Source organism: Anser anser, assembly GCF_964211835.1.
Source record: "Anser anser genome assembly, chromosome: 1".
Lineage (NCBI taxonomy): Eukaryota > Metazoa > Chordata > Aves > Anseriformes > Anatidae > Anser > Anser anser.
This window is the reverse complement of record NC_139720.1, coordinates 68244673-68269796: the sequence shown is the minus strand read 5'-3', so window position 1 is coordinate 68269796 and position 25124 is coordinate 68244673. Positions and strand designations below refer to the sequence as shown.

Sequence of the window (25124 nt, the reverse complement as noted above, 5' to 3'; positions counted from 1 at the left end):
GATGTCAATTCTATCCTTTAGCCACACTCTATGCTTGAACAGGGGAAGGAGAAAGAAAATAGACTAGGGAAGATGTAGGACTCAGGGAGAAATGGCTGCATCACTCTTTCATAGAACAAGCAGAGAACAGTAGGCTTTTTGCAACAACAATGAGAAAGCTTTCTGCACTCCGATGCATTTTTGAGAGAAAGGTTCAATTCACTTTCTTGGGGTGTTACCTTCTGGCAGAACAAAGAAAATTATCTTTCCTACATCCTATTTAATTATGACTACAAAAAGAAAAATAAACAAATATACTTCTTAAAACATAGTCTTCCCATAAATAAAAATTCTCACGCTGGTCTTTCACTTTCACAGACAAAAGATGCCATGGAACAAGACAGTAGGAGTTACATCTCTCCTGCAGAAAGGCAGAACTGGGCTTGTGTTCCAAGCTGCATCTGATTAAAGTGTGGAAAGTTTTGCAAGAATAATTACTAAAGGGAGAATAAAGTTGTCCAAGTGTGATGTGATACCATAGTTCCAGAACTCCCCAGAGAATTCCTCATATGATCAAAAATTTTAATAACTGGTTACTTCATAGATGTTATTTTCCAGCCTTCAAAGACTACTTTTACAACATGTAATACATCTTAATGAAATACAAAACAGTTTTATTAGAGTAGATTTGTTAATCTAACAGATTTCACAAATGAACTTTCTCAACCTCCTCATGACTACATTTCAGTTTCTTAATTGACCTTTTACATTGTTGACAGAGCACTTGGGTTTTGTGTGCATTTGTTCTAGTATGTAGTCAAGCAAATATTCAGGTAAATATTAGCCCACATTTTTTCTGATGCTCACAAAATTCTTCAGAAGCATCAGATCCAGATTTCAGATGCTGTGAACTCCCAAACAAACATTATCATGTTCTGGAATTGGTTCCTGTTCATCCCAGTACTGACTTATGGCTATCTGTGCAGTAGTCCTCCGAGACTGCAGTGACAGGCAGTGCAAAAATCTCTAAAGTGGTTGTCCAAGGTAAGATTTTAAGTAGAAGAAATTTCATTATCCCCCTGTGAAACAGGATATAATAAACAAAATATTGGCCAACAGGGACACCAGCAGGTTTTTTTTTGTTAGTTTTTTTTTTTTTAAGTTCATATTGGAAGTTGAATCTATTTTTCTGAATTTTTACTTTATGTAGTCCTACTGCCTCTTTTATTAAGGACAAGTGATTGCCAGGTGATTAAACTAAAACTCAATTAAAACCACATCAAGGAATTAGATAACCTATAACTGCTGCAAAAGTGATTAAATAAATAAATCAAGAAAGATCACATTGTTCTATGAAGTAATATATGGTCTTAGTGCTGAGGACATTAGCTAATTTATTGATTGTGTTCTGTTACTGTCATAACTACCACACCTATAACAGCCACATGCAAAGGCAATTCAAACTAAACAACAATGAAAATCACCCAGCTCCTCCTTTCTATGGCATTTATATGGGTCAACCAATTATTCCTTTTCCTTTGTTTGCTACCCAAAATTGGAGTAAATGAAACCACATGAGAACTAAGATACAGTCATCCTAGCTAGTAACTCTGCTGTCTCTAGGGGTTCCCATGATATGATTCACTTTGAATCGCTAACACCCATGAGAACAGGTAAACTTTACACTTCTAAAGAAAACTATTTTGTAGGAAAACAGACTATTTAATATTGAAATATCTATAGGAGTAAGAGTATAGTTATCCTAATTCTTTCTATCTGATTCTAAAATATAATCATATTTTCTTTTTAAAAAATAATTTTCTTCATGAACAGTTAGATAAGAGTAACTTCATGCCAAAAAAAAAAGCCTGTTAGTCATGCCTGTTAGTCAAAATGTTGTCACTTGTATTTAGATTTAGAGTTTGCTTCACTAGGCTTTGATGGAGAAACTAAACTGAGTTACAAGTGATTTTTAGGTTGGATTTCTATGCTTGGTTGGTCCAAATGATGATCACATCATCTTCTACAGGTGAGAAGACAGAAGCAATTCTTGGTTGTGCTACAAGCTATGGCCATTTTCATCTCCAGCTGGACTTCTCGGGGGGGGGGGGGGGGGGGGGGGTGGTGGTGAAGAAAAGAAAAGAGCAAAAAGAAATTATTTGGTGTCTGAGTTCTAGCTTTAGACTTTTATTAGATTAAAAATATATATATTTTGGAATTATTTTAGGGAGCCGTCTTTTGCTACTTAAACCTAGATTTCATAACTTCCACTTTTTGCATTTGAGTCATGGATGCTTTAGAAACAACCTAGGGAAGTAAACCAGAACTTGACAGCAACATTCTGAGATTTTTTTGGAGGTAATCTTGGAATCTGTTTTTATTCATACTGATTATGTACTATTGTGCATCTATTTTGGGATGTAGGAGTCCTAATAGATCTGACGATGTAGAACTTGAGTAGTTATATAGATGGATGGGAAAAAACAGCAGAGATCATGTTTCAAAAAGTGCTATCAGTGGTGTTGAGAGCTCTGTTTAGAGAAGCAGGCCTGATTTACCACTGCCTTGTATACATTTATGTTTGTGCAAAATGGATGCAAAATTCTTCTCATTCATATTTGGGAGTATTTTGAATAAGTGTTAGTGATCTCAATGAACTCCATAAAAAGGAAAAAGTGATCTGGGAAATCTGCAGACTTCTCTGTGGATAAAGTATTATCCACAGAAGCATTAAAAAGCATTATTTCTTTGGCTCTTTCTAATTTCCGTTCAAGCTGGTGATTGCTTTTTGTTTAGAGAGAGTGTTTTTTGTGGTCCTGTCCCGTATGATGCATTGTAGCACAATATCTGGTTAGAGAAATAGTTTTGGTTTTGCTTTTTTTCTTTGGTAATGTATTTAACTTACTGTCTTTTAAAACTTGGTTCTCTAATTTAAATGTAGTAGCATTACTTATTTTTACAATTAACTTTCTTATCTGAATTTCAACCAAATATAACAAATCTAATAGATTAGATATTGTTAACCTTAAAAAATTGTGCTTGCTTTTTCATTTGTTGTCTAATTAAAACACCATCTTATTCTATCCAAATTATTTTCTTGATCTATTATTTGAATTCCACTGAAACGTTAGCTTTCCCATATATTTAGACCTTTATCTTTAACATATGTATAGAGTTGCACATATTGTATTGGATTCACTTAATTTAACAGGTAATATAATTTGGGGGAAAAATCTTTTTCATCCCCACATGGATTAATTAAATAAATGGATTGAATACCTGAATATTGCTAAATGTAGAAGTTGAAATGTTGATAGAGATCATCTATTTATTTATTTATTTAATGCTCTTTGATCCTATATGTAATAGCACAAATGTGACAGGTGCCCTAAGAAATTGTAGTGGTGAAGTGTGGAATTCAAAGTGAGAGCCTTAACAGTTTGCTAATTGCAGTGGAGAAGAACAGAAGTATACCTGCAACTTACGCTGCCCTACTCAGTCCGCTCTGAAAATGTCAAGCATGCCTGGTGCAGACAGCAGAGAGGTTCAAGAGAAACAGCTTTGGGATGATCCTGCTGACAAGGAGCAAAGACTGACACCCAGTAAACGCAACCATGCTGGAAATGTGTCTCAGCCTGAGAAGAAACTCCAAGAGGCTATTTGTGTGCTGCTGGTGGAGTTGTGTGAGAGATTCACATTCTTTGGCATTGTCTGCAACATGATCCTCTTTTGCACTGTCAGACTTGGCTATCGCAACTACCAGGCAGCTATTGTCAATATGTGCTTTGTAGGCACCTCCATGTTGACACCAGTGCTGGTTGGCTGGCTTGCCGAATGCCTCGTGGGAAGGACCAAGCTTGTGTGCATCTGCATGTTTCTACACTTCCTAGGTAGGTGACAGCCTGGTGACGATTTAATGTCTTAATAATTGTATTACAGAAATACATTGCTGAACACTGTTTGAAATTTAATAATTTTCTCCAGCCTCATGGCCAACTTCGCTAATAGCTAATTACTTCATTTTTCTTCTATAAAATGTCTTGTAGCTTTTTGTGTATGTCATTTTGTGAGGCAGTACTTTGAAAACGACTAGGAAACAGTTGCATGTATGGCTTATGGATAGCTGGCACATGAATTTTACTCCTCTGAATTGGCTTAGCTATTCAGAGCAGCTCTTTCTTAAAATTGGTCACATTAACAAGCATACATTGTTACTAGTGTTTGGGGGCAAATGTGAGATTTTAGTCAGTTTCAGAGAGAGATTGGAAATGGTTTCCCAGCTGTTGGTACCAAGACGTTTATTCTATGGAAAGGTATATGACTATTGTAGTTGGACTAGTGGGAAAGATGCATTTAAGTACACATCAGTATAAACAAACATTGCTGTAAGTACAGAGGCTATATTGCCATACCTATATTGAAAGCCTGATTTCTGATAGCATATTCTGAATCTTCCCCACCTGTTTTTCTGAAGATCTTTTGTATAAGAGCACTGCTCAAACTAAGTATGACTCTTCTGTAGCAATTAGTGCATTTCACAGCTGGTGGTTGTTCTGTTGGGTTAAACTGAGCAGATAGAAATTCTTCTTGCACCAATTGTTGAGGATTAGCAGGTGTGACTTCTGCAGTAGCCAGCCGTGATGTTGTTTAGACATGCAACAAACTAAGGGGGGAAAAAAGTCATTCCTGAAATTTTCTTCTCTAGTTTCCTGAATGCCCTTGAGTTGACTGCAATACCATTGTGTAAGCAGCCTGGAAAAATGACTGCTATTATGTTCCACTGTCATTCCGCCCCTCCCCCCACCCCCATGGGCATCTGGGTTGGAATCTTCTGCAATTTGTCCTTTCAATACACATCTTGAAGTAGGAGACCAGTGACACTGACAGAATTTGATGGTTTTGGGTGTTGTTTTAAACTGAACTTTTGATTGAAAACTTATTTTTTTGATAGACCATTATATATATTTCTGATCTGTTTGATGCACAGTCATAGTCTTAGTCTCACTAACATTGGTGGTGTTTGCACATTGCTGTATTTTGAATTTAGCCTCCAATTAAAACTCAGAGAATCTGTAGCTGACCAAATCTGAAAGACTTGCCTTGCAGTCTAGAGCTGGTAAATGCAATTCATTGCAGTGCTCCTATCGGTAAAGTTTGGGGGTGGGGGGGTGGTGAAGAAAAATTCCCTGAAGCTGCAACAGAAAACGAGAAAATTCTCTTCCCCCCCCCCCCCAGCCCCAACCCCAGCAAAAAAAAAAAAAAAAAGTTGAGAATTTGTTTGTTAAATTATAGTTCTCATTAAAAGTCTGGGTTTAAAGGAGATACAAAACAGATTTTTGTTCCACAATGAGGGGCTTTTTGGCTGTTCATTTTTCTGTCACGCAAATTACATGCCTCCCCTGGTCCCTTCTGCCAAGTGGAGAGCCACTGCCCTCTACACGCAGGCAATGGAGAAGGCACAATGTGAAGAGATGCGTTCCCAGAGTAAGCTCTTCAATTGATTGAAGGACCTGAATCCTTACAAGCATTTGGGGCAGAAAAGTGCTTTCTCAGAGGCCTTTAGTCATCTTGCCTTTCTATATTTAGTGATACCCAGAAAGGTTCTAGATCTTTGTGGGAGTAAGACCCTTTCTCTTTGCACTCCTCTGTTGTCTTTGATTTTTTTCATGTCTTTTCAACATAATTGCTTAAAAATTCTAATTTATCAGTCTGATTTTAATCTATTTCAAATAATTTCCTTCCCATTCCAGGCACAGCCCTGCTACCTGTTGTGGCTTTCCCATTTGAAGACATTTACATTGACAGACGACACATTCTTCTTCATACGCTAACAAAAAAAGAGCAGAAAATAGTATTCTACTTTGCACTACTCACAGCTAGCCTGGGAATAGGAGGCATAAGAGCTATAGTTTGTCCATTAAGTGCATACAACCTTGAGGACTGTGGACCAAAGGAACTTCTTTCTTTTTTCAACTGGTTAGTAACTAAATATTAGCTAAATATCTGTAGAGGATGATACAGCATTGCCTTGAAATTTACTTGCAGACTTACAAGACAGATTCCAAGATGGTGGGTTTTGTTTTGGGATTTCTGTTTAAACTGCAGAAACTTTAGATTTTGGAATAATTTCCAAGAATTTCTGTAAAAAACTTTTGCTATAGTTCTCATTTTGCTAAAGGTGATCATCTATTTTTGGCCTCCATCAGAAATCTTCAGTTGGAATTAGGATGAATTGATTTGTCCAGATATTCAGGCTTGATAACCTAGCTGCTGTTAGGAAACCAAATGGAATACAACGTTCTACCTTTAACATGTCTATAGCTTGAGGATATTTTGCTATTACTCACTGACGATGACAAAATTCAATAATGCATTAAAGTTGGCATCAGAATAAATTTTTAGAAGTGACAGACAGCAGTAGTTTGCTGGTTTATTGGAACTAAGTATTGTTACTAGCCTCTAACCACTAAAATCAGTGGTAAGGATTTGCTGTATTATTTCAGCTCAGCCACTGTGAAGATTTAGCATGAGATAAACTATTTGACATTTGTGTTTCATTTGGAGTATTTCATATTTTTTCAAGAAAACTTTGAGAAAAATTTCTGGGAGGTAAAATGCTTCCTAAAAATCTTTTTTTTTTTTTGTTTCAAATTAACTATTCCTCTCTGTGTGTCAGAGGGGTCACTTTTGGTCATATGTTTGTATTTATTTACCACTTTTGTAGCACTAAACATTCACCTTTACTTTCTGGTTAAACTGTGGAATGAGGATCAAAGAAGTATCAGTGGGAACTTCTGGATTCCTGCTTAAAGACAGGGTGAAACGAGTTCTAAACTGCCCCCTTTTCTTTCCATTCCCTATGCATGCACACTTTTAAAATCAAAACTGAGCACATTTGCATATTGACAATATAATGCTGAGGAATCAATGAAGATCATGAATCAGATCTCTCTTCCTTTGGGAATGGCTCTCCTGGCTATTCTTTTTTCCTCCAATTATGTTAATATCAGAGTTTTGAATTAAATTCAAACTTGAGTGAATAAAGCAGCTTTACCAAAGGTGGATGAGACTGTTTAGTTCCTTAGAGCAGATTCTGCCTCCTTAACCTGCCCATAGGAGAGATGGGAAAAAGAAATCGTTCCTTTTTACTCTATTCTAAGTTTTAATCCTTAATTAGCAACATCATTTTGATTAAATAAGACTCTGGGGGATTAAGACTGGAAAGCAATCAGTTGTTCTGAAAGATAGCTCTAGAGAATTTAGTGTACTGTGGTCTTAGCCATTCAGAATTTTGTTTAATCAAAATGACATTTCTCAGTGTTGATTACAAAGGAGACATAATATGAATAAAATGTTCCTTGGGGGAATCCAAATGGATCAATTCTTGGGGCTTTGGAAATATTAAGAAAGGCATGTGTGTGATTTTAAAAAATAAAATAATTTTTGTGATGACATTCAAGGAAGGGCTACTTGATTGCAATCTCAAGATTTTTTAAATGGGGTTATATTCCTAGTGATCTTAATCTTGTTCTAACCTCTCAGAATATAATCATTTTCGCTTGGTAGCCTGTTTTCTATTGCTAGGTGTTTTTCACAGGATTGAATTTTAAAATAATAGATGAAAAGAGGTGGTTGCGTACTCTTGATGAGCCTATGTTCTTAGACAAGTTCTATTTTTTTAATCAGATTTACTGTGTTAATGATAAAAGAAATAGTGAAGTACAAACTTGTAATTATCTATTGTCTTCATGAATGGAATTAGATGACTGCTTTGCACATCAGGGCCTGGGTCTAACCTCTAGAATGATCTATGGCTGTGGCCACCTAAACAAATCCTGTCTACAGGAGTAGAGAATAAGTGTAAAGGGTACAGTCCAGACTAAGGATAACCTACCAGTGTAGTCTTGTCTTATTGATCTTCTGGAAAAAAATAATAATCAGACAATATGGGACCAGTAGTATTTGTCTTCTCTCCTTCATTCTACCCGTTCTGTTTATTTTGTTCACCTTGTCTTTGCAGAGAATTCCATAGTGCTTCTGAAAAATTTTACCACCTCCTGAAAAGTTGTAGTACAGAAAAATATATAGCTTGGATACTGGCCCATTCTCATTCTAGGTCTGAGTCTAGATAAATCAAAACTTAAATCGTTAGATCTCGATGTGCTTAAAAAATAAAAGTGAATAGCATTTCAAGTGGCAGGAATATTATTTAGTACTCAGAATATATACTTATTCAGTATTCAGAATGAATCCAAACAGTGTTGAAAGTTCAATTTTAGAATGTTTTCAAGGCTTTTTAAAATCTAGATCTGTCTTCATTCAGCAAGTTCATCTTGATTGTTATATTAAGTAAAAAAAAAAAGCTAACAATACTTTTAAAAGTCACCTGGATAATACTACTTAAGTTATCATAATGAATACATTTCCATAAGACATTCTAATAAAATTATTTTCTTCTGGGCATTTCACAATAACATTTCAGTTTGTATCAGTACTGCTTTCTTGAGGAGACCTCAGACTGCAGAAGGTGGGTTCCTTTTAGAACACTTAACCACAAAAATGACATATTTGGTACCCTCAAGCCACTAGTAGGCTTTGAGTCTATAGGATCAGATTAGAATAACAGTGAAGTAAAATTCTCAACGTATATAATGTGGATACTGGGTCTTTGATGCAAGATAATTGGCTCTACAAATCCACTCCTTTTGTCTTGCAAAGCAGATTTTACACCAAGGATTTTCCAAAAGTATGGTGCAATATCTGAAAAGGGGTATCCTCAAAGCAGAAGCCTTTCACAATAACTTAATATTTTAATCAAAGTCCTCCATGAACTTCTAAGGCTGAAGGTGAAAGTCTACTACCAAGTGATTAAACTATTTGCCCAACATTCGTGGTACACAGTTCACTGTTCCAGTCTGCATAATCCAGGCCAATAGATCAAAGCTACAAAACAATTCATACCCCAAGCAAGGTACCTGAACGTTAGATCACTGGCTGTTCTAAATAGATTAAGTCCACCTCCCCCAAGTAGGAGGAAATATTTTATTTCACACCAGAGGAAATAATTGAAGGGTTGCTATACACATTGTTATTTCTCTGTTAAGTTTAAAATGTGGTTTCATTATTTTGCATACATAAAGCTTACATTATCAGGTATTAAAAGTGTAAACGGTAAATACTGATATATTTAATTCTTCTTATCCACAAGAAGATTTCTGGTACCAGACTGATAATTTGTTCAGCTCCACTGCCCTAGTACAGTTAGTTTAATTGTTTACCTCATGGACCTGAAACATTGAAGTGAAATTTGGTGCAGCTTCTGTGTCAATGTGTGATGCTGTCTACAATTGCTATACTTACTGTGCATTTAGTTTCTTCTTTTAAATTTTATATTCTCTGAAGTCTATAAATTATTCAGCTTCTCCAATTTTGTCTCTTCTGTCTGTGTGTACTAGGTTTTATTGGTTGATTAACTTAAATTCAGCGGTTGTCTTTGTCAGTATCTCTTATATCCAGCAGTCTGTGGCCAGGAACCTCGGTTTCCTTATCCCATTTGTGTCCATACTTATGTCCATGATCACAATTCACATGGTGCGTGGTGAAATGATTTACAAACCCAAAACAGGTAAGAAGCAACTGTCTCTTAGGAAGTATCTTTAGAGATTATTTTCATAGAAGAGATCAACTTGCACATATAAATAAGGTCTTCAACAATACCCTGTTTTGGCTGTAGTTACTTGGGTCTCTGTGTAACTGACATCCTCTGTAACAACAGACATGCAGATTCAATATAGGCTGAAAAAATTGAGAACGGTATCTAGTAAACTAATGTACACCTTCTGCAATGTCGAGACAGGTTCTGTTCCAGGTACCCTCAAGCCACTAGTAGGCTGTACAGGTTCCTGTACTGTTGTCTGTACAGGAGCAGGTACTATTTGTGTGCAAGGGAATGGATGCATAAACCAAGTACCTGGGAATATCATAGGGATGGATAAACTAGAAAGATTTAGTCAAAACATACAGACCCAAAGAAATGCCTTCCCTCTGTGTGCACGCATGCACGTTAAAAAAACAAACAAAAAACCATGATAATATCTGACTCAGGTCTGTACTGTAAAGGCTAGCATCAAATTAGGTAGCTTTTTGTGGAGAATGGTGTTTTTCTGGCTCACTGGAACTCACTAAAGGTTTTACAACCTGAGAAGCTAAAAACATTCTTTAGTATCTATCCCCAGGCTAAACTTTCATATGGACTAAATCTGTAGTAGTTTATCATCTAACTAGTTTAATTTTACTAAGTGAAGTAACATAATCCTGTAGATAAATCATTGTATTAGTCATCCATAAATCAAGCAGAATAATTTTTTGTCGAGATTTTTCCCTATGAATTTTCCCTATGAACATTGTTCAATTTTTCATGTTTTCCACACTTCTGTAGAATGCCTATTTCTAGACTAACATCTGCAAAGTGTTTATCTTCATTGTCAAAATAAAAGACAATATACTTTGTAACTTCCAGTAAGATGGCTAAATAAGAAATTCATCATAACTGTTATTAAAATACATAGGTGACCTTACAGGATTCTTATATATGCTACCTTTTTTATTTTAAGGTAGCTCTTCAAATATGGATCATGCATTCAATTATGTTTAGCTGTCAAGCATGGACTTCATTTGCATTTCTTCCCACTGCTATAATTTTTAGGACTGGCAGGCGACCAGAGATGAGGAAGAAATGTGCATCTACCATCTAGGGTGCAATATAGGATTCTTTATTGTTATTATAATAAAGTAGCATAGATATTCATGATTACATCAAGGTCAAAGTAGCAGAACATTAGAACCAAGGCCTGAAGTATAACAGAGAAGGAAAAATGCTTTCTCAAAGTTTTAGTATCTATAGACATGGATATTTTTAAGAAAACATTAGCAGTACAAGTATAGAGTGTATGATGTTTAACTACTCTGTGTTCTTGAGTAATCTGAGTAATTCACTTCTGTGGGGTTTACTTATTTGTTTTTAAAGAACACGTGAGATACTTATTCTAACTGTATAATTGGCAAAAACCTCTTGATATAGATTAGGTCTATGCATCACTCAAGTTGCTATCTGAAATATAACGTCAAGCAGGTTTATTTTCCTCGTTTACTAGAGGTTATAATCTGCTTAGAACTCCATGCTAAGAAATGCAGCTAAATAATGTATTTGCCAGTTGTAACTCATAAAAGTGATGTTTCCGAGGTACTTGACTGAAATTTCATTAAAGAGGGCCTCAGCTAATCCATTAGGAAAGGCACTGATATGTCAGGATTTTATTTCTATTTTAGCCTTTCTTTCCATGAGAATAAGCAGGGAAGAACCTGTCCTATATATTCCAATCCAAAGGAAAAGAGATGGTCATAACTATATTTAAGACTAGGACAGAGCCATTGCATTGCTTTGTCTGAGAGATCCACTGTGTCTGATTGGGGGTACTCTGAGCATATCCTAATTTCAACTCTGACTGTGACCAAATATTTGTAGAGTGGTAATAGCACTGCATAACTGCATTTAATTCTTTCTTCATGAATGTTCAGCCTGTCACGCAGGATGAAGCAAGAGATTATCATTCTGATCAAAACCATGTAATTACTAACTATGCCAATAATTTGAGTTGATACAGATTTTTCTGCTACCATTTTTTTCTTACTTCTGAAAATAAATTGGCTTTGATAAGATCCTGAAGTCCCACTTATTTTCTGATTACCTTCTTAGTCAATTCACCCTGGAAGACTAAAGACTTCTTTGTCTTCAGGTTCATTCTTGAAAGATTCAATTTTGAAATATTCTAGATCCTAAACTCTAGCAACGTTTACCATGAGCAGTAAGAATACTAGCCTAGTACAGTCACAGAGAATAAAATCTGTACCCACTTTTTGTTTTGGTAATGCTCTCTATTTTAGATTTTATTCAACAATGTCAACAGTCTACAGGTTAATGCCAAATAGTCAGTTTAAGTATATTTATATTTAATTTCCTTACCGTGGTACTCTTAGTATCTGAAGAACTTACTGTAGGTGTTAGATGGACACTTCTAGAAAATATATTCTCCACCAGAAATAGTAGAGAGACTTTTTTTTTCTTCTACCATCTTTTTGGTTCACCTTAATGTTTAGACAGCATGTATTTAAAAAAAAAAACTTACTGTAGTGTTTAAACACTTCAGAAAGACAGAGACATGCTATAACCCCAACTGTCATGGATGGGGATCTTACCAAAAGTAAATGAATCTGCATCTTTGAGCCCAAAGCTAACAGTTCTGTCCATGTTTTATTTCTGTTTCTACTGTCTCAGGACCAAGTAAGCAATTCCCAAGCCCAATAACCTGTGGGAAAATCTTAATATGCTAAAAAAAAATAGATTGGAAACTTTTCCTCTCCCACTGCATGCTACTTGGAAGTCCTGAGATAACATTTCTGGCTTTAAAATGCATCCCTCAAGATTTTCTATCCCATCAGCTCTGTTTAGGTCTCCCTTTCCTTCTCATTTTGCTACTGCTGTCTCCTTGCTGGACTTCAGTAGATATGCAATATTTCATTGTTGTCTTGAATTGAAAACTAACATAATTCAATCAATAGAAAGCAAAAGCAAAGGAGGGTAATACTTTACCTTCTCAACCACAACAACAAATTGCCATGGTGTGTTAAATAACTGCTAGTAAAAAGCACTTTTTTCTGTCTCGGTGGATGCTCAGCTGGATTACATTTTTTTTCCTCTTAAGTAGTGAATAAAATGACTTCAAAACAGAATGCTTTTGAACAGATCCAGACTTATTTTCTTCTCCCTTTCCCAAAAGACATAAGGGCAAATATGTTGGATTGTATTTTCTATTCCAAAGTGATTTGTTTGTCTTGTTTATTTTGGAAGCAAATAAAAATAAACCAATGGCTAATATCTCTGTTTTCAGACAGTTCCCTTCTGACGACTTTTGGGGTAATTGTTAGTGCACTGAAAACCTGCTGTGTGCGGTATCGCTACTTTGGTGGAGGTGTAACAAATTGGCTAGATCACGCCAAGGAAAACTATGGTGGTCAGTACAGTGAGATTCAAGTGGAAAGCACAAAGTCACTTGCCAGGCTCTTCCCACTGTTTGCTTTCCAAATTCTATACAGAACGTGTATTATGCAGGTGAGTAAACAGCTTAAAAAAAAAAATTGACTTGAAAAAGATTAATGTGTTTAGTACCGTGTTTCCAGGCATGTTTAACTGTTGATTTGCCAGCTGAACCACTTTGCAGAGTAGTATTAATTGCCTGAGATTATACTTTATTTCCTCTCATCTCATTAAATAAGCAAAATCACCTTGATCAACACTTGTGAAGGAGCTTGTGTGGCTTCTTGCTGCTCATTTATATGCACCCTTATTGGTTGAAACACCTAGTGCTAGGGAGTCTTGTGCTTCTCATACTGCTTTTTGTTATTGGAGACTCAGGTTCAGCATTCTTCTAAGAAACTGGGAAATTATGTTTTTCAAATGTTCACTCACTTTTGGGGCAATGCATAAATCTTTCTTTGCTGTTCTGGTTGCATATTTCATCTACTGTTTTGGTGGGATTATGCAGCTGGTGTACCTATGCTGGATATGGATGGTTTTCCATTTGTGGAAAGAAACAGTCCTTTCAATGCCTCTCTACCAGGTTATGTGACTCTTTCCACTTTTGAGTGTGTGTTATGTAAATGTGTCAGGAAGTTACTTAAGCTGACATGATTCCTTCAGATTAATTTCTGACTGGATGATCCTGGCTAAGCAGGAGTTTGAAGCAGCTTACCTTTTGGCAACTGGCATAACAAATTTGAGCTGGTTTAGTAATTCATTTTTACTTACTCGTTTTAAAATGCGCGCATAGGCTGCTTAAGGAAATTTTTACAAATATAACACATACTGTTTTATTGACACTTTCTTGACATCATTCTACATTCCTATCCATCTGCCTCATTCTTTCTTCTTTTCCCCCATCCATGCCAGGAATTTAAAAGAGAGGAGAGGGAAGGAGAGAAAAAGAAAAAAAAAATAAAAAAAAATCCCGCCCCCCCCCCCCCCCCCCCGTGGCTGAAGCGATGCATTAATGACTAGATAAAAAAACAAAACCAGGTATCAATAATCAGAGCTGTAATATCTGGGAATATATTTAGAAAAGACTATTTGCACTACTGAAAGAGTACTTTCAGCAGAATTTCTGTTATGTCTAAGGCTCTTTCTTAAACTAGGTAATCAATCAATGTTTTTTTCATAAAGATCAATATTTTCTCAATATTATTAACTTAACAGATTTTATTGCCTGTGATTCATGTTGATGATAATTTAATTCCTATTAATAAGTCAAGTCAATTCTGATTTGCAATAGGAAATAGAAATGAGGAACCAACAAAATTTGGCTTGGTTCTGATTTTTCACAGTTCTGCTGCAATTTATTCATCCTTTTACAATTTCTATTTCTTTTTAGAGGTGAAATATAAGTGAAAATATTTTTATTAAGAACTAGCACTTGAGTAATTCTTTAGCACGGAACAGACTTCCAGTGGCCGGGGTTGAATATAGCTGTTGATGGGTAACCCTTGATGAACCGGGTTATGAACTATACTTGAATTTTCAGACAGCTATAAATAATATTCTAACTGTTTTTGACATTACCAGTCATGCTGAAATGCCATGCAGGATACTGCAGAAATCTAAAGTGCATTGAAAGCAGAAATGAAAGTAAAGAAATCAGTTCTACATCCAGCTCTGTCATGACTGAATTGCTCATTACCTCTTTTTCCCATTGGTCTGTAAAATGGAGTGGATTATAACTGTGTTTCACATGGTGAATTAAGCATTGAAATTTCAAGCTTCCTCAAAAAACACAAGCAGAAAAATTGGTTGGTAGAACCAAATGTGGGCTTTTATACATGTGTAAATAAACTCAACAGATCTGTAGCCTCACAGAAGCAGGAAGAGCTATTTGCTCTTGAAGTGAGAGACGGTCTTACAAGTCTACCTAACTTCATACCCTGATGATTGCCGTTCGTGGGTTGCTCATCTTCTGATGATTAGTTTCTGTTTTTGAGTTCCAGAAGTAAAATGAAACCCTTTGCATATCTGCTATGGCTGTCAGTCACACTAAGCTGCTTCTAAGACTGTGACCAAATACGTGTAGCTTTTAAAGCCATGTGCTGGCAAGAGTGTCCAAAAATTTCTCTGACCTAGAGCACACAATTATAAATTCAAAACATCTTTGTATCTTGCTATACTCAAATGAAAAGGGAATTCTGTTCTGTTAGTGACTTCTTCACAGAGTGTTTAAAGCACTGAACAGAATTATTTAGTGTGTTGACTGATAGTTTATTTGATCATCCCTAGTTAGAGCTAATATGAACTGACAGGCTGAAGTTTAGATTTTTTTTTAAGTGAGGAGTAAACGAAATAAGTGGAAAATGTTAAATCCTGGCAGAGAATGAGAATATTACTATTTGAAAGTGTTTTTATCGTGAATGGTTGTTCCATTTGGTCAATAGGTAATTGTTTTTTTGACTTTCTCAGAAGAGTGACAGAAGTTTCAAAATATAGTAAAATTTTATCCATGAAAGGTAACTGGTATACTAATGAAGTTGGTTTGTATTCCACAATACAGATTCCATCAGGATATTATCTCCAAACCATGAATTCCAACTTGAACTTCAGTGGATTTGTCTTGCCAATTGCAGCAATGAATGTAATAAGCATCGTGCCACTACTGATTCTTGTTCCTATTTTGGAATGCATTAACTCATGTCTCTTCAGTTCCAAGGGAAGTGGACGTTCTCCTACAGTTTATATCGGTATGTTAGAAAACCCATGTGTTCACACAGTTTTTATATGTATTCTGTTTCTTGAAAGAGAAACTTCGTTAGGTGATAATGATCTTATACAATTATTTCAAATTATAGATATTAAGCCAGACTTGTTTTGGGATGGTTTTGAGATGAATGTTTCAAAGAAATTGTAGAAAACAGTCTTATTTAAAAAAAAAAAAAGGTATTAAGGAAAAAATACCTAACTTTTGTTTAGGAAGGCGATAAATACTCTTCTGACTAGGTATTGAAACAAACACTTGAAAATAGATAGGAGTCATCTTGAGGAACTGGTGAGAAAAACAGTACTAACCATTTAAACTTGGGACTTCAACTTCGTTATCTTCTTTATGTTTATTTAGCCTTTAATTTTGGAAAGTTTATTTTCTTTGGAAGGTGGTGTGTTTTTTATTTTTGACAGGGAGGGGTTCTTTCAGTTAGTAGCTCTCTGATATCTTAAGAAAGGTGCTGTTCCCCAAAATGGTGAGTTTGATTAATTAAGCTATACATAGAGGCTATCTTTGCATATTTTATGTTACGCCTTTACATTAGGAGTGCAGCTTTTAAGAAGGAAACTGTTGTCACCACTATAGTTCATTCCAGACTCTTTAGTTGAATCCAAAGTGGGGGGAAAAAAGTTTTGTCTAGTTCTGTCTGCAATATGTGTTTTTAGAACTGGCAAGCAATAGGAAACATACCAGACAGTTGTGTCTAAAACAAAACAATGTGTATCACTGGGCTGCTATTACCAGTGAGCAGGCTCAACATTCAAAATGGAAGATTTCTTGGAGGGGAGCAGGCTTCTTCTCTAGCACTACAATTTTAATTTGAATATCCAATATGGAATACTTGTCTAGGTGTCTAGGATTTTAATAAATAAAATTATTAAACTGAAACTTAATTTAAATACATCTTCTTGCATGCTTCGCTTCTATAAAGTGAAGCAGAGGGGGATCTCCAGAGCTGAAATGTTATCTTTTTCTCATAGAAAGAGTGTGAAGAATTCTTGTCTTTTATTAGTTCCAACACTTTCATCAGTAATCATGTAAGCTCAGACTTGTGGATTGGAGCTCATCTCACAGAAATTCATTGCCTAGAAGCAATGATGGCTTTAATATGGGTGGTGCCTTACAAAGTTGGGCTTCCTTCCTTTGACATTACTGTCCTTCTTCCATTGCCCTGTCCCCCACCCCAACATCCCTGACCCCAGACCTCCTATGTTCTGGGATCTGGAGGGATCCTATGCATTCACCTACTGATATCAGCTACATCTACTTCTACTAGAAAAGCAGCTTTGCTTACATTTGCTTAAAACTGTTCTTTTTTTGGAGATACTCTCATTAAACTTCCTACGTGTTTTATCATCTGGCCTGCATTACAGAGCTCAGACAAAAATATTTATAAACAACTATATTCTCAGTGTGCTACTATTAATTCAGTGCCCCATGGCAAGCAGCACTGTGAGTACTGACACACACAGAGGTATTAATCTGACTAAATTAGCCTAATTAAAAGTGTTATTAAGTTTTATATAAACCAGATGCATATAACGCAGCAGGTTGCAATTACCCTAGTTTTTAAAATAACATCTGCATTAAGCCACAAAAAGCACATTCAGATAATAGTTTTTTTCTTAAAACCAAGGAAACTTCAAGTTACTATTAATGTTGTATTCTGTTATGTTAAACAGAAGTAGAATATATGCAGTGGTTTATCCTTAATAGTTTCATTTATTAAAATACCCTCCTGTTAGGGGTGATAAATTACCTGAGGCATAAAAAATACCTGTGAGTACAGGCAATGACTTCAGATATCCAAGCATATGACTGCAACTGCAAATATGGTAGACCTCTAAGTGCCAATATTTTTGCCAACAGTTAATTAGGTTCACAATTATTTTCAGGAAAAAAAAATGAAAGTATAAATAGGATGTTGGTGTTAAGCCAGTTTATAACTACATTTTAATGCAAGCTTTGTAAGAGAAGGAAGTTTGAGGACTTATATTCTTAACATACTGAAAGTTTCAGGAAATTATTTAAAGACAAGCCATAAGACAGTGTTGAACTATCTGATTGCTCTGTAATAAGATCTATGTAAAAACTGCAATCTATGTTACTTTCTCTGAAATTGCTGGTTTATTTGTAAATTTGGTATGATATAACCAATATGAAAAATCTTAAAGTGAATTTATTTTGTGTTGCAAATATATTGAATATTTGGACTTCATGAAAAACATGAGTTTTTGGAAAAGTTACAGCCTTTCCAGTTTTTAGATTATGCTGCTTGATTTAACCAGCAGTACAGAAGATTCAGCAGAGAATGGGTTGTGTCTTTGCTGGATTCACTAAGGAGGACGTGTTTGGCAGCTCGAGACCACAGAATACTGGACTGCTGCAGCTTTGCTCTTCCTATAGCCAGGCCTTTCATTGCTTCTCTACAGCCAGTGTTGATGCTTTTGTGATGGCATGGAGAGTTAAGGGTTAAGGGAGTAGATCATTCTTACTGAAACTGTAGCTAGACATTTTAAAAACAAAAACAAACAACAACAACAACAAAAACTGTGGGAGCATGGAGAGATTTATTAGTACCCAGTGAGAAGTACATAACTTCTGACATGGGAACCGTGGACTCCATTGTCTAGAAATGACAAAAGGAGAGAAACGTACAAACTTCCAATTCCAGCAGGCTTTCTGATAACAGAAATGTAGCTAATGTATTTTCCAGGCTGAAGGTACCCACACAAAGGCAAAGGTGGCATATAGCTAAGGAGCCTTAGCCTTGAATTTTCTGCCCCTTCTGTCCTAATGCCCAAAGAGTCAGTCTTCAGTACATATTATAAATATAAAATGAAAAAAAACTTTGGATTGTCAATGTCAAAACTAATAAGTGTAACTATTTCCAGTCATTAAGTGAGATGAGTCCTCTTAAGACAAGAGGGAAACAATATGTGGTCCGGGTATTTGAGCCAAAGTTGTCAAAAGAAAACAAATCCTCATGTCTGTACTTACATCATTGCTTTTAAGGGCTGAGGAATTGCAAAGTTGGTCAAAATCAGTGGGAGATCAAAACATCAGAAGTTTAAATGTTTCATGTTAAAGTAATTATAGATCCTTTTGGTAGTTTATTGGAAGTTTTGTCTTGCACTGAGGCTACACATACAGCTTTTTTCCCTGTCCTTTGTTCCTGTGCTTGTGTGGTACTTATGCCTTACCACTAAGGCAGCTGGTAACACTCCATGCTTTGCATGTACAGTAATATATTGAACAAGGTATTTTGGATCATGCACTGATACTTCAGCACAACTGAAGAAAAGAGGCAACTAATGTCTTAGGTGCAAGCACTTAAAAAACCAGAAGATTCTCTCTTCTAGTAATGCAGCTGATCTTATCCTAAAATGTTAAACAGCCCATCAAATGCACTAACACTTTCAAACACAGGTCAGGAGAACTCTGTAGTGTAGGGAAAGGGAAAAATGTAGGAACACTTGATCTCCTGATGTGTGGTCTGCAGTGATTAACTTTTTCTCTCCCACCTACCATGGCCTGCAACTTTAGTAGCTTAAGTGACTGGACTACTATTTTTTGTACAAAAAACAAAAGGGTAAAGCATACAGTGTATATGTATATTTCAGAATTTTACAGCTGCTTGAACTGGAGAATTTCTCTCTGCTCTTGGTACCCAATCTTTTGTGATATCTGGAAAAGCTGCCTTCCCTTCTTGCTCTCTTCTCTTCTTAACTCCCGTAGTCTTTAAAAATTATAGTTATAAAATCTCCTCTTTGACTTTGTTCTTCAGAAAGGTTTTTCCTTTCTTGTTTGTTCTGCACCACTACATTCTTTGTGTGCTGAGCTGCTGTCCTTTTAACATAGATTTAAAATTAAGCTTGCTGGTGTAGGACGTACTTTTTTTTCGTCTGTTTCTTTGTCCAGAGAATTAAAACAAAACCAGCCCCCCCAGCCCAAAAAAAAAAAATCTTACACTTTTGCGTGCACTGGGTCTCTGACTCACTGTAAATATGCGGTAATCCTGTAACTGCAAACTTAGTGAATACTCTCTGTGCTTTTTACCCAGTTGTAGGTCACTTATCTGCTGCACTTTCTGTGATGGTTGCTGGTTTCTCTGAAATACACCGAAAGCATTTCCCTCAGGTGGAACAGACCCTTTCCGAGGAGATTCTCCTGGTCTCCTCCATGCCTTGCTTCCACTTAGCTCCTCAGTATGTCTTACTTGGAGTGGCTGAAGCCTTGGTAACACCTTCCTGTAAGTAAAAATTAATAGGTTAAAGCCGGTGTGTCCTGGTTCGCAAAGAATGATATCAATTCTTAAAAGTAATTAGACTATCATGTAATATTTTTATCCCTGACTCTATTCCACAGGCTTAATGAGCAGATTTATGCTTTACCTGCTTGAAGTAGCATGGTTTGTCTTGCTGGATGTAATGCAGAGTGAGCAATGTTGTTCCAAATTAACTGGAAGGTTCTGCAGCAGCCCAGTCAGATCCCTGGGTTGTGTAATCCACCACTGGGGGGGCAGAGTGGGATGATGAGAGTGATTGAGCTTGGATGCATGGCTGGCCTTGAAGTGGAAGCTGGTCAGGCAGTGGGATGATTTGAATGAGCTCCTGAGGTCTCTTCATCTCTTCTGTTCTCAACTATTTTGTAACTGATTTTCCTGAGACTGAACAAACACATGCATGACAATTGAGCTGTGGTTACAGTCTTTGAGCCCTTTCAGGCCACAGTCAAAGCAAGGTGAAGCAATTTAGCTTAACCCTTTTCATTTGAGGACCCAGCTAATAAAATTACTATGTTTTTCATTAACATACAGCATATGCAGGTGGGTACCACAATTCAATTGACATGGTAACTTGAGGAATATTGTAGGTAGATGCAGGACTTCTGTTTGTGCTCCAGTCAGGAGTCATGTAAAGATGCCTGCACAGAGCATGATGTCTTAGTTTATGTAATGGAGCTAGAGATAAACATTACTATTTTGCAGAGCACAGGCACAGCTTAGCTCATGCTTACCATCCATAAACTATGTAGACATACTCCTGATTACAAATCTGAACCTTCTTTTCCTTCTATAACTTATCTTTCCAAAACTGCACTGACATTCCGGAGATTTGTTTCCTAAGGAGCACACAAAGTCTGTGTGTTCTACCATCCAGAGGTTACTTTTGTAATACTAACCTTTTTTTTTATCTAATCAATTTTCATTTAAATAGACACAGGTAAAGTTGTGGACTAACTGATTTCCATAAGCATTTAATTTTACAGGTTGAGTGTCTGTTGTTCCAGTACAACCTCAGAAATATTCAAATTTATTTCCTGCTCTTAAATAAAAAAAAAAAACTTAGCTTCATTATTATACTGTAAGACTACTCAGAGCAGGTCATGTTCTGACACTAAAAGGGTAATTTCTCCTAGTTTTAAATACTTAACACTTTTCAATAATGCCTCTTCATCAGATAACTCTGAAGTACTTAACAGAGACAGGTTATGTGGTTTCTAGGTTACAGGCTGAGTTTTAAAAAAAAAAAGTGACCTCTGTTTAGCTTAACAACAACAAAAGATAGGAGGTGGCTTGCTTACAGTATTCTCATGCTTCTGCATGAAAAGAAAATTTCTGTTAGAATAAGGCTCTTACCTAGCACAATGGGACAGAACAAAGTCCAATGACTGGAAGATGACATTAGCCTTTAGAAAAGCTTTGATATTGTTTTTTGTTTGTTTTGTTTTTTAAGATTATCATTAGAGTGTGGTAGGAAGCAAAGTAGTGCATTTCCTCTTAAAATAAAGACTAAGCATCTTACTAAGAGCTGCAGTTACAGGTGTGATTCAAGAACACTGTGGCTAAGTCTGAGTTTGAGATTTGCATGGAAAAAAATAAAGGTAGGTACATGAAATTGGTTACTACTGTAGCAGTACTGTGGTCAGTGGAGATGCAGGCTACATTAATTTGCCCACAAGTAGATGTCTGGCACCTTTTGTGATGGAGCATCAAAGACGTGCAAGGCAAGCAGGTTCCTTATGTTACCGGCTTGGCCTCCAGCTGCTGCTAGAGTAGAGCACGGTTCTGCAATATGTTCTGCATCTTATGGGGCAGCCCCATGCAGATGGCTGAGGCACACTAGAGCATTTTGGGCAGCAGTGGGCATCTGTATTCCTGCTACTAAACTGAGCTCTAGTTTTCTACTTCAGTTTGAACTGAATTGCTGTTGAGGAACCATTCACTGGATCTGCATCAATGTTAATGACAGCCTAGACACTGAAATAGTTGTTTCACCTTTCCTGACATTTTACTGCTGTATTATGCAGAAGGTCAAATTCAATTATCATAATAATTTACTTGGCCTGGAAGTACATGATCCAAGTTGAAGACAGAAATGTTCGCACCTGTAATTAGAAGGAAGTGAGGAAGTATCTCAGTTTTGAAGTGCTTAGTTAGAGGAGCTAGATCTGGCATATTGAACTCTTTATCTACTTTTGAGCTCTGAAACTTACAATTGTGTTTATATGATATATTTCATTATCTTGTTGATAGGAGGTTTGCATAATCACCTGCCTTGGGTAGCATGTGCATCTTTAAGAATACATAATACCAGTATTTTAATGTTTTACTAATGCTGAAGTTCTGTTTTAAAGAAAGAAGTAAAATGATAAAAGAACTGCTCTCCTTCACAGTGTTAGAATTTAAGATCACATAGCTTGAATTTGCAACCATAGCTTGTTTTGAAGAAGAAAATTACTTTCCTAAAGCCCAGTGCTTAAAAAAGAGGGGGTGGGGGTGTGTTGTGTCTGTCTGGTGGAACACTGCAGCAGGCATTTGCTGCCACAGTGCATGAGGTTGGTGATGTGGAGCTTTCCTGCTGGCCACAGCAGCTGTGGTGCATTGCCAGTGTCCGAGCAATCAGGTGCACTGTAGCTGCTTGGCCTACAAAGGGTTAGCAGATTTCTCCACAGAGAACATTTCTCTGCCTGTCATCATTCCTCAAAGCACTTAGAAATGGGAAGCCTTGTAACAAACTGCTCTGTTAGTTAAAGGATATACCGGGGATCACTTCACCCATCAATGAAGTGCAATAATCTCCAGGGTGAAATGCAGCAGCTGGTTAATAGTTCACAGCAGCACTGTGGGAGAAGTGAGGAATAGAGTATGCAATTGAAACAGCAGGGATAATTTACGTAAGTAGGATACAATTACCAAGCAGAACTTGGTCAAGATGCATGCTTCACACCCCTGGTTTGGGGGAGAATGGGGGGAACAAACAAACAAAAAAAGCACAACCCAGCACCTTCTAGGCTCTTAGAGACTTTTAAAGTAGCTAGGACACTGACTGTCCAATGTTTCAGACTGTAGTGTTGTATCTACAGATGGTGTCCTAGGCTCACCTGCTTTCTCTTGCCCTCAGGCTTTTGGTTCCTATTATGAATGAAGAAAAAGCACTGCCCATGGTACATTTAAATTTTTTTTAATGTTTCCAATGCTCTTATTTGGACATCCAAATTAAAAAGAGTGGGAGATGGTAATTGCAGTTTCATTTGTATTCAGTAATGCTTCAGGCAACTCAGCATCCAAATAGGCTTCTCTGCTGACAAGTTTCTCGGGCTGGAGGTCATTCAAACTCGAGTAATAAAGCAGATTGGGAGACATTGGGGCTTGGAGAGCTAGTGTGGTTGAGCTCAAGGTGTGAAATTAGGAAGTGAGAGGCTTTGACCAGGGAAAGCTGCTCAAAGAGAACAGCTGTTAGAAATGCTTACTGTTACTCTAACCTAGTTTAGCCAAACTACAACTGGTGGGATTACAGTAATCCATGCTACTATTGCATGCTACAGCCCGCCCCCCCCCCCCCCCAGTTGTTGCTTTTTCAGGTTTAGTCTTCTGACAAGAAAGACAACAGGTCTTAAAATAGACAGTGACCTGTGGGGTTTCTGTATGGGGATTTTTATCCAGCCTCAACTAAGGCAAATTAACTACCGAAGTTAAGGCATACTCTGAACTTCAGAAGCATTCACCAGTGGCCTTGCTGCATTGGCTCTTGCATGTAAGGTCCTGTAGTTAAATATCCCATCTGCTTTCTTTACCCCTCATGACTGTGATGGTGGTTTTCTTTGTATTTTTATGCTTCAGGTTTTTAAAAGGTGAAAGTGACTGGGTGAAAAATCGTTATGTGCTTGTGAATATCGTTAGTTGTGTATAGGGTGGTTTATTACGGAGATTTATTTGAACAGTTTACATAATCCATTTTAATAGGGTACATACCAACACATGACTGCCCTTCTGCTTCAGGTAGGTTCTATTAGTAAAATGTCGAAAGTCCCCACTTTGGATTTTTTTTTTCCTCTCATCTATCTTCTACTATCACTTAAAACAAAAACAGCAACAACAACAACAACCTGTAACTGTATTTGCTTCCTTTTTAAAGGTTCATTGCTATCATTCTGGCTTGTGCCAGAAAGAATTCGAGGTATTTCCATGCATTTTTTAACTCTCTTCAATGGAGCTGGCTGCTTTATGGGAGCTTTCTTTGTTCAGACAGCCCACACAGGCACTCAAGGTAAGAACGTGCCCATGACTGGTGTTCCTGAGCAGTTTGCTAATCCCATTGATTATTGATTTGGAGAATTAGACATCAGAATTAAAGGAGATGCCAAAGTTGATTTGCTTTCACAATTAAGATGGAATTAAGATAGGAAATAGCCTTGCAGTTGTATTTATCCAATTTTAATGAGTCATCTTAGTTTTGATAGGTAGAGTAATTAGTGAATGGCACCATGCAGGAAGCCCTCACCTCCTCACCTCCAATCTCTATACTTCTCCTCTAGAACACAAGAAAATAAATGTTCTTGTATGCATCTTTTTATGTTCATGGCCAAGTATGATCATATTAGCCAGGCTCATGTGGAAGTTTCTGGCCACAAGAGCATGATTACTGCTTTAGCAAATGGACACTTTTCCCCAACTACTGGAAGAACAAGATTCTGTGACAAGATAGTTTCATTGTCTTCACCCTTCTCCAGACAAATAATGCCATTCCCAGAGAAACTGATGTTTCAAGATGAGTTATTTCAGATTCATCCTGTTAAAGAGTATTTAGTGCAAGCCCTGAACTAGAAATTTCTCTGGGTTGCTGACTTTGAAGAAAGGCAAAGGGTTTAAGCTTTTTTTCCTTTGCTGATAAATCTTCTTTGAATACATAAAAGACTTGTTTCATAAGTAAATTAAAAAAAAAAATGCACTTGAGTCCTTGAGCTGAAGGACAAGGATACCTTTGTTTACATATCTGAAATAGG

The 25124-nt window shown here is 36.7% G+C and overlaps 1 protein-coding gene across 2 annotated transcripts in view; it reads left to right on the top strand.

Moving 5' to 3' along the window:
- Positions 1–1236: 1236 nt before the first annotated feature.
- SLC15A5 (solute carrier family 15 member 5) overlaps positions 1237–25124 on the top strand; it is an 82802-nt gene continuing 58914 nt past the window's right edge. The window contains exons 1-9 of one of the 2 annotated variants that reach the window (XM_083831303.1): positions 1237–1652; positions 2207–2337; positions 3433–3869; positions 5730–5955; positions 9435–9604; positions 12927–13147; positions 15630–15816; positions 19900–20088; positions 24257–24388. In XM_083831303.1, coding sequence (XP_083687429.1) covers positions 3491–3869; positions 5730–5955; positions 9435–9604; positions 12927–13147; positions 15630–15816; positions 19900–20088; positions 24257–24388 — 1504 coding nt within the window. In that variant the 5' untranslated portion in view covers positions 1237–1652; positions 2207–2337; positions 3433–3490. The remainder of the gene's footprint in view (positions 1653–2206; positions 2338–3432; positions 3870–5729; positions 5956–9434; positions 9605–12926; positions 13148–15629; positions 15817–19899; positions 20089–24256; positions 24389–25124) is intronic. The other variant, XM_083831304.1, reaches the window with a different exon arrangement.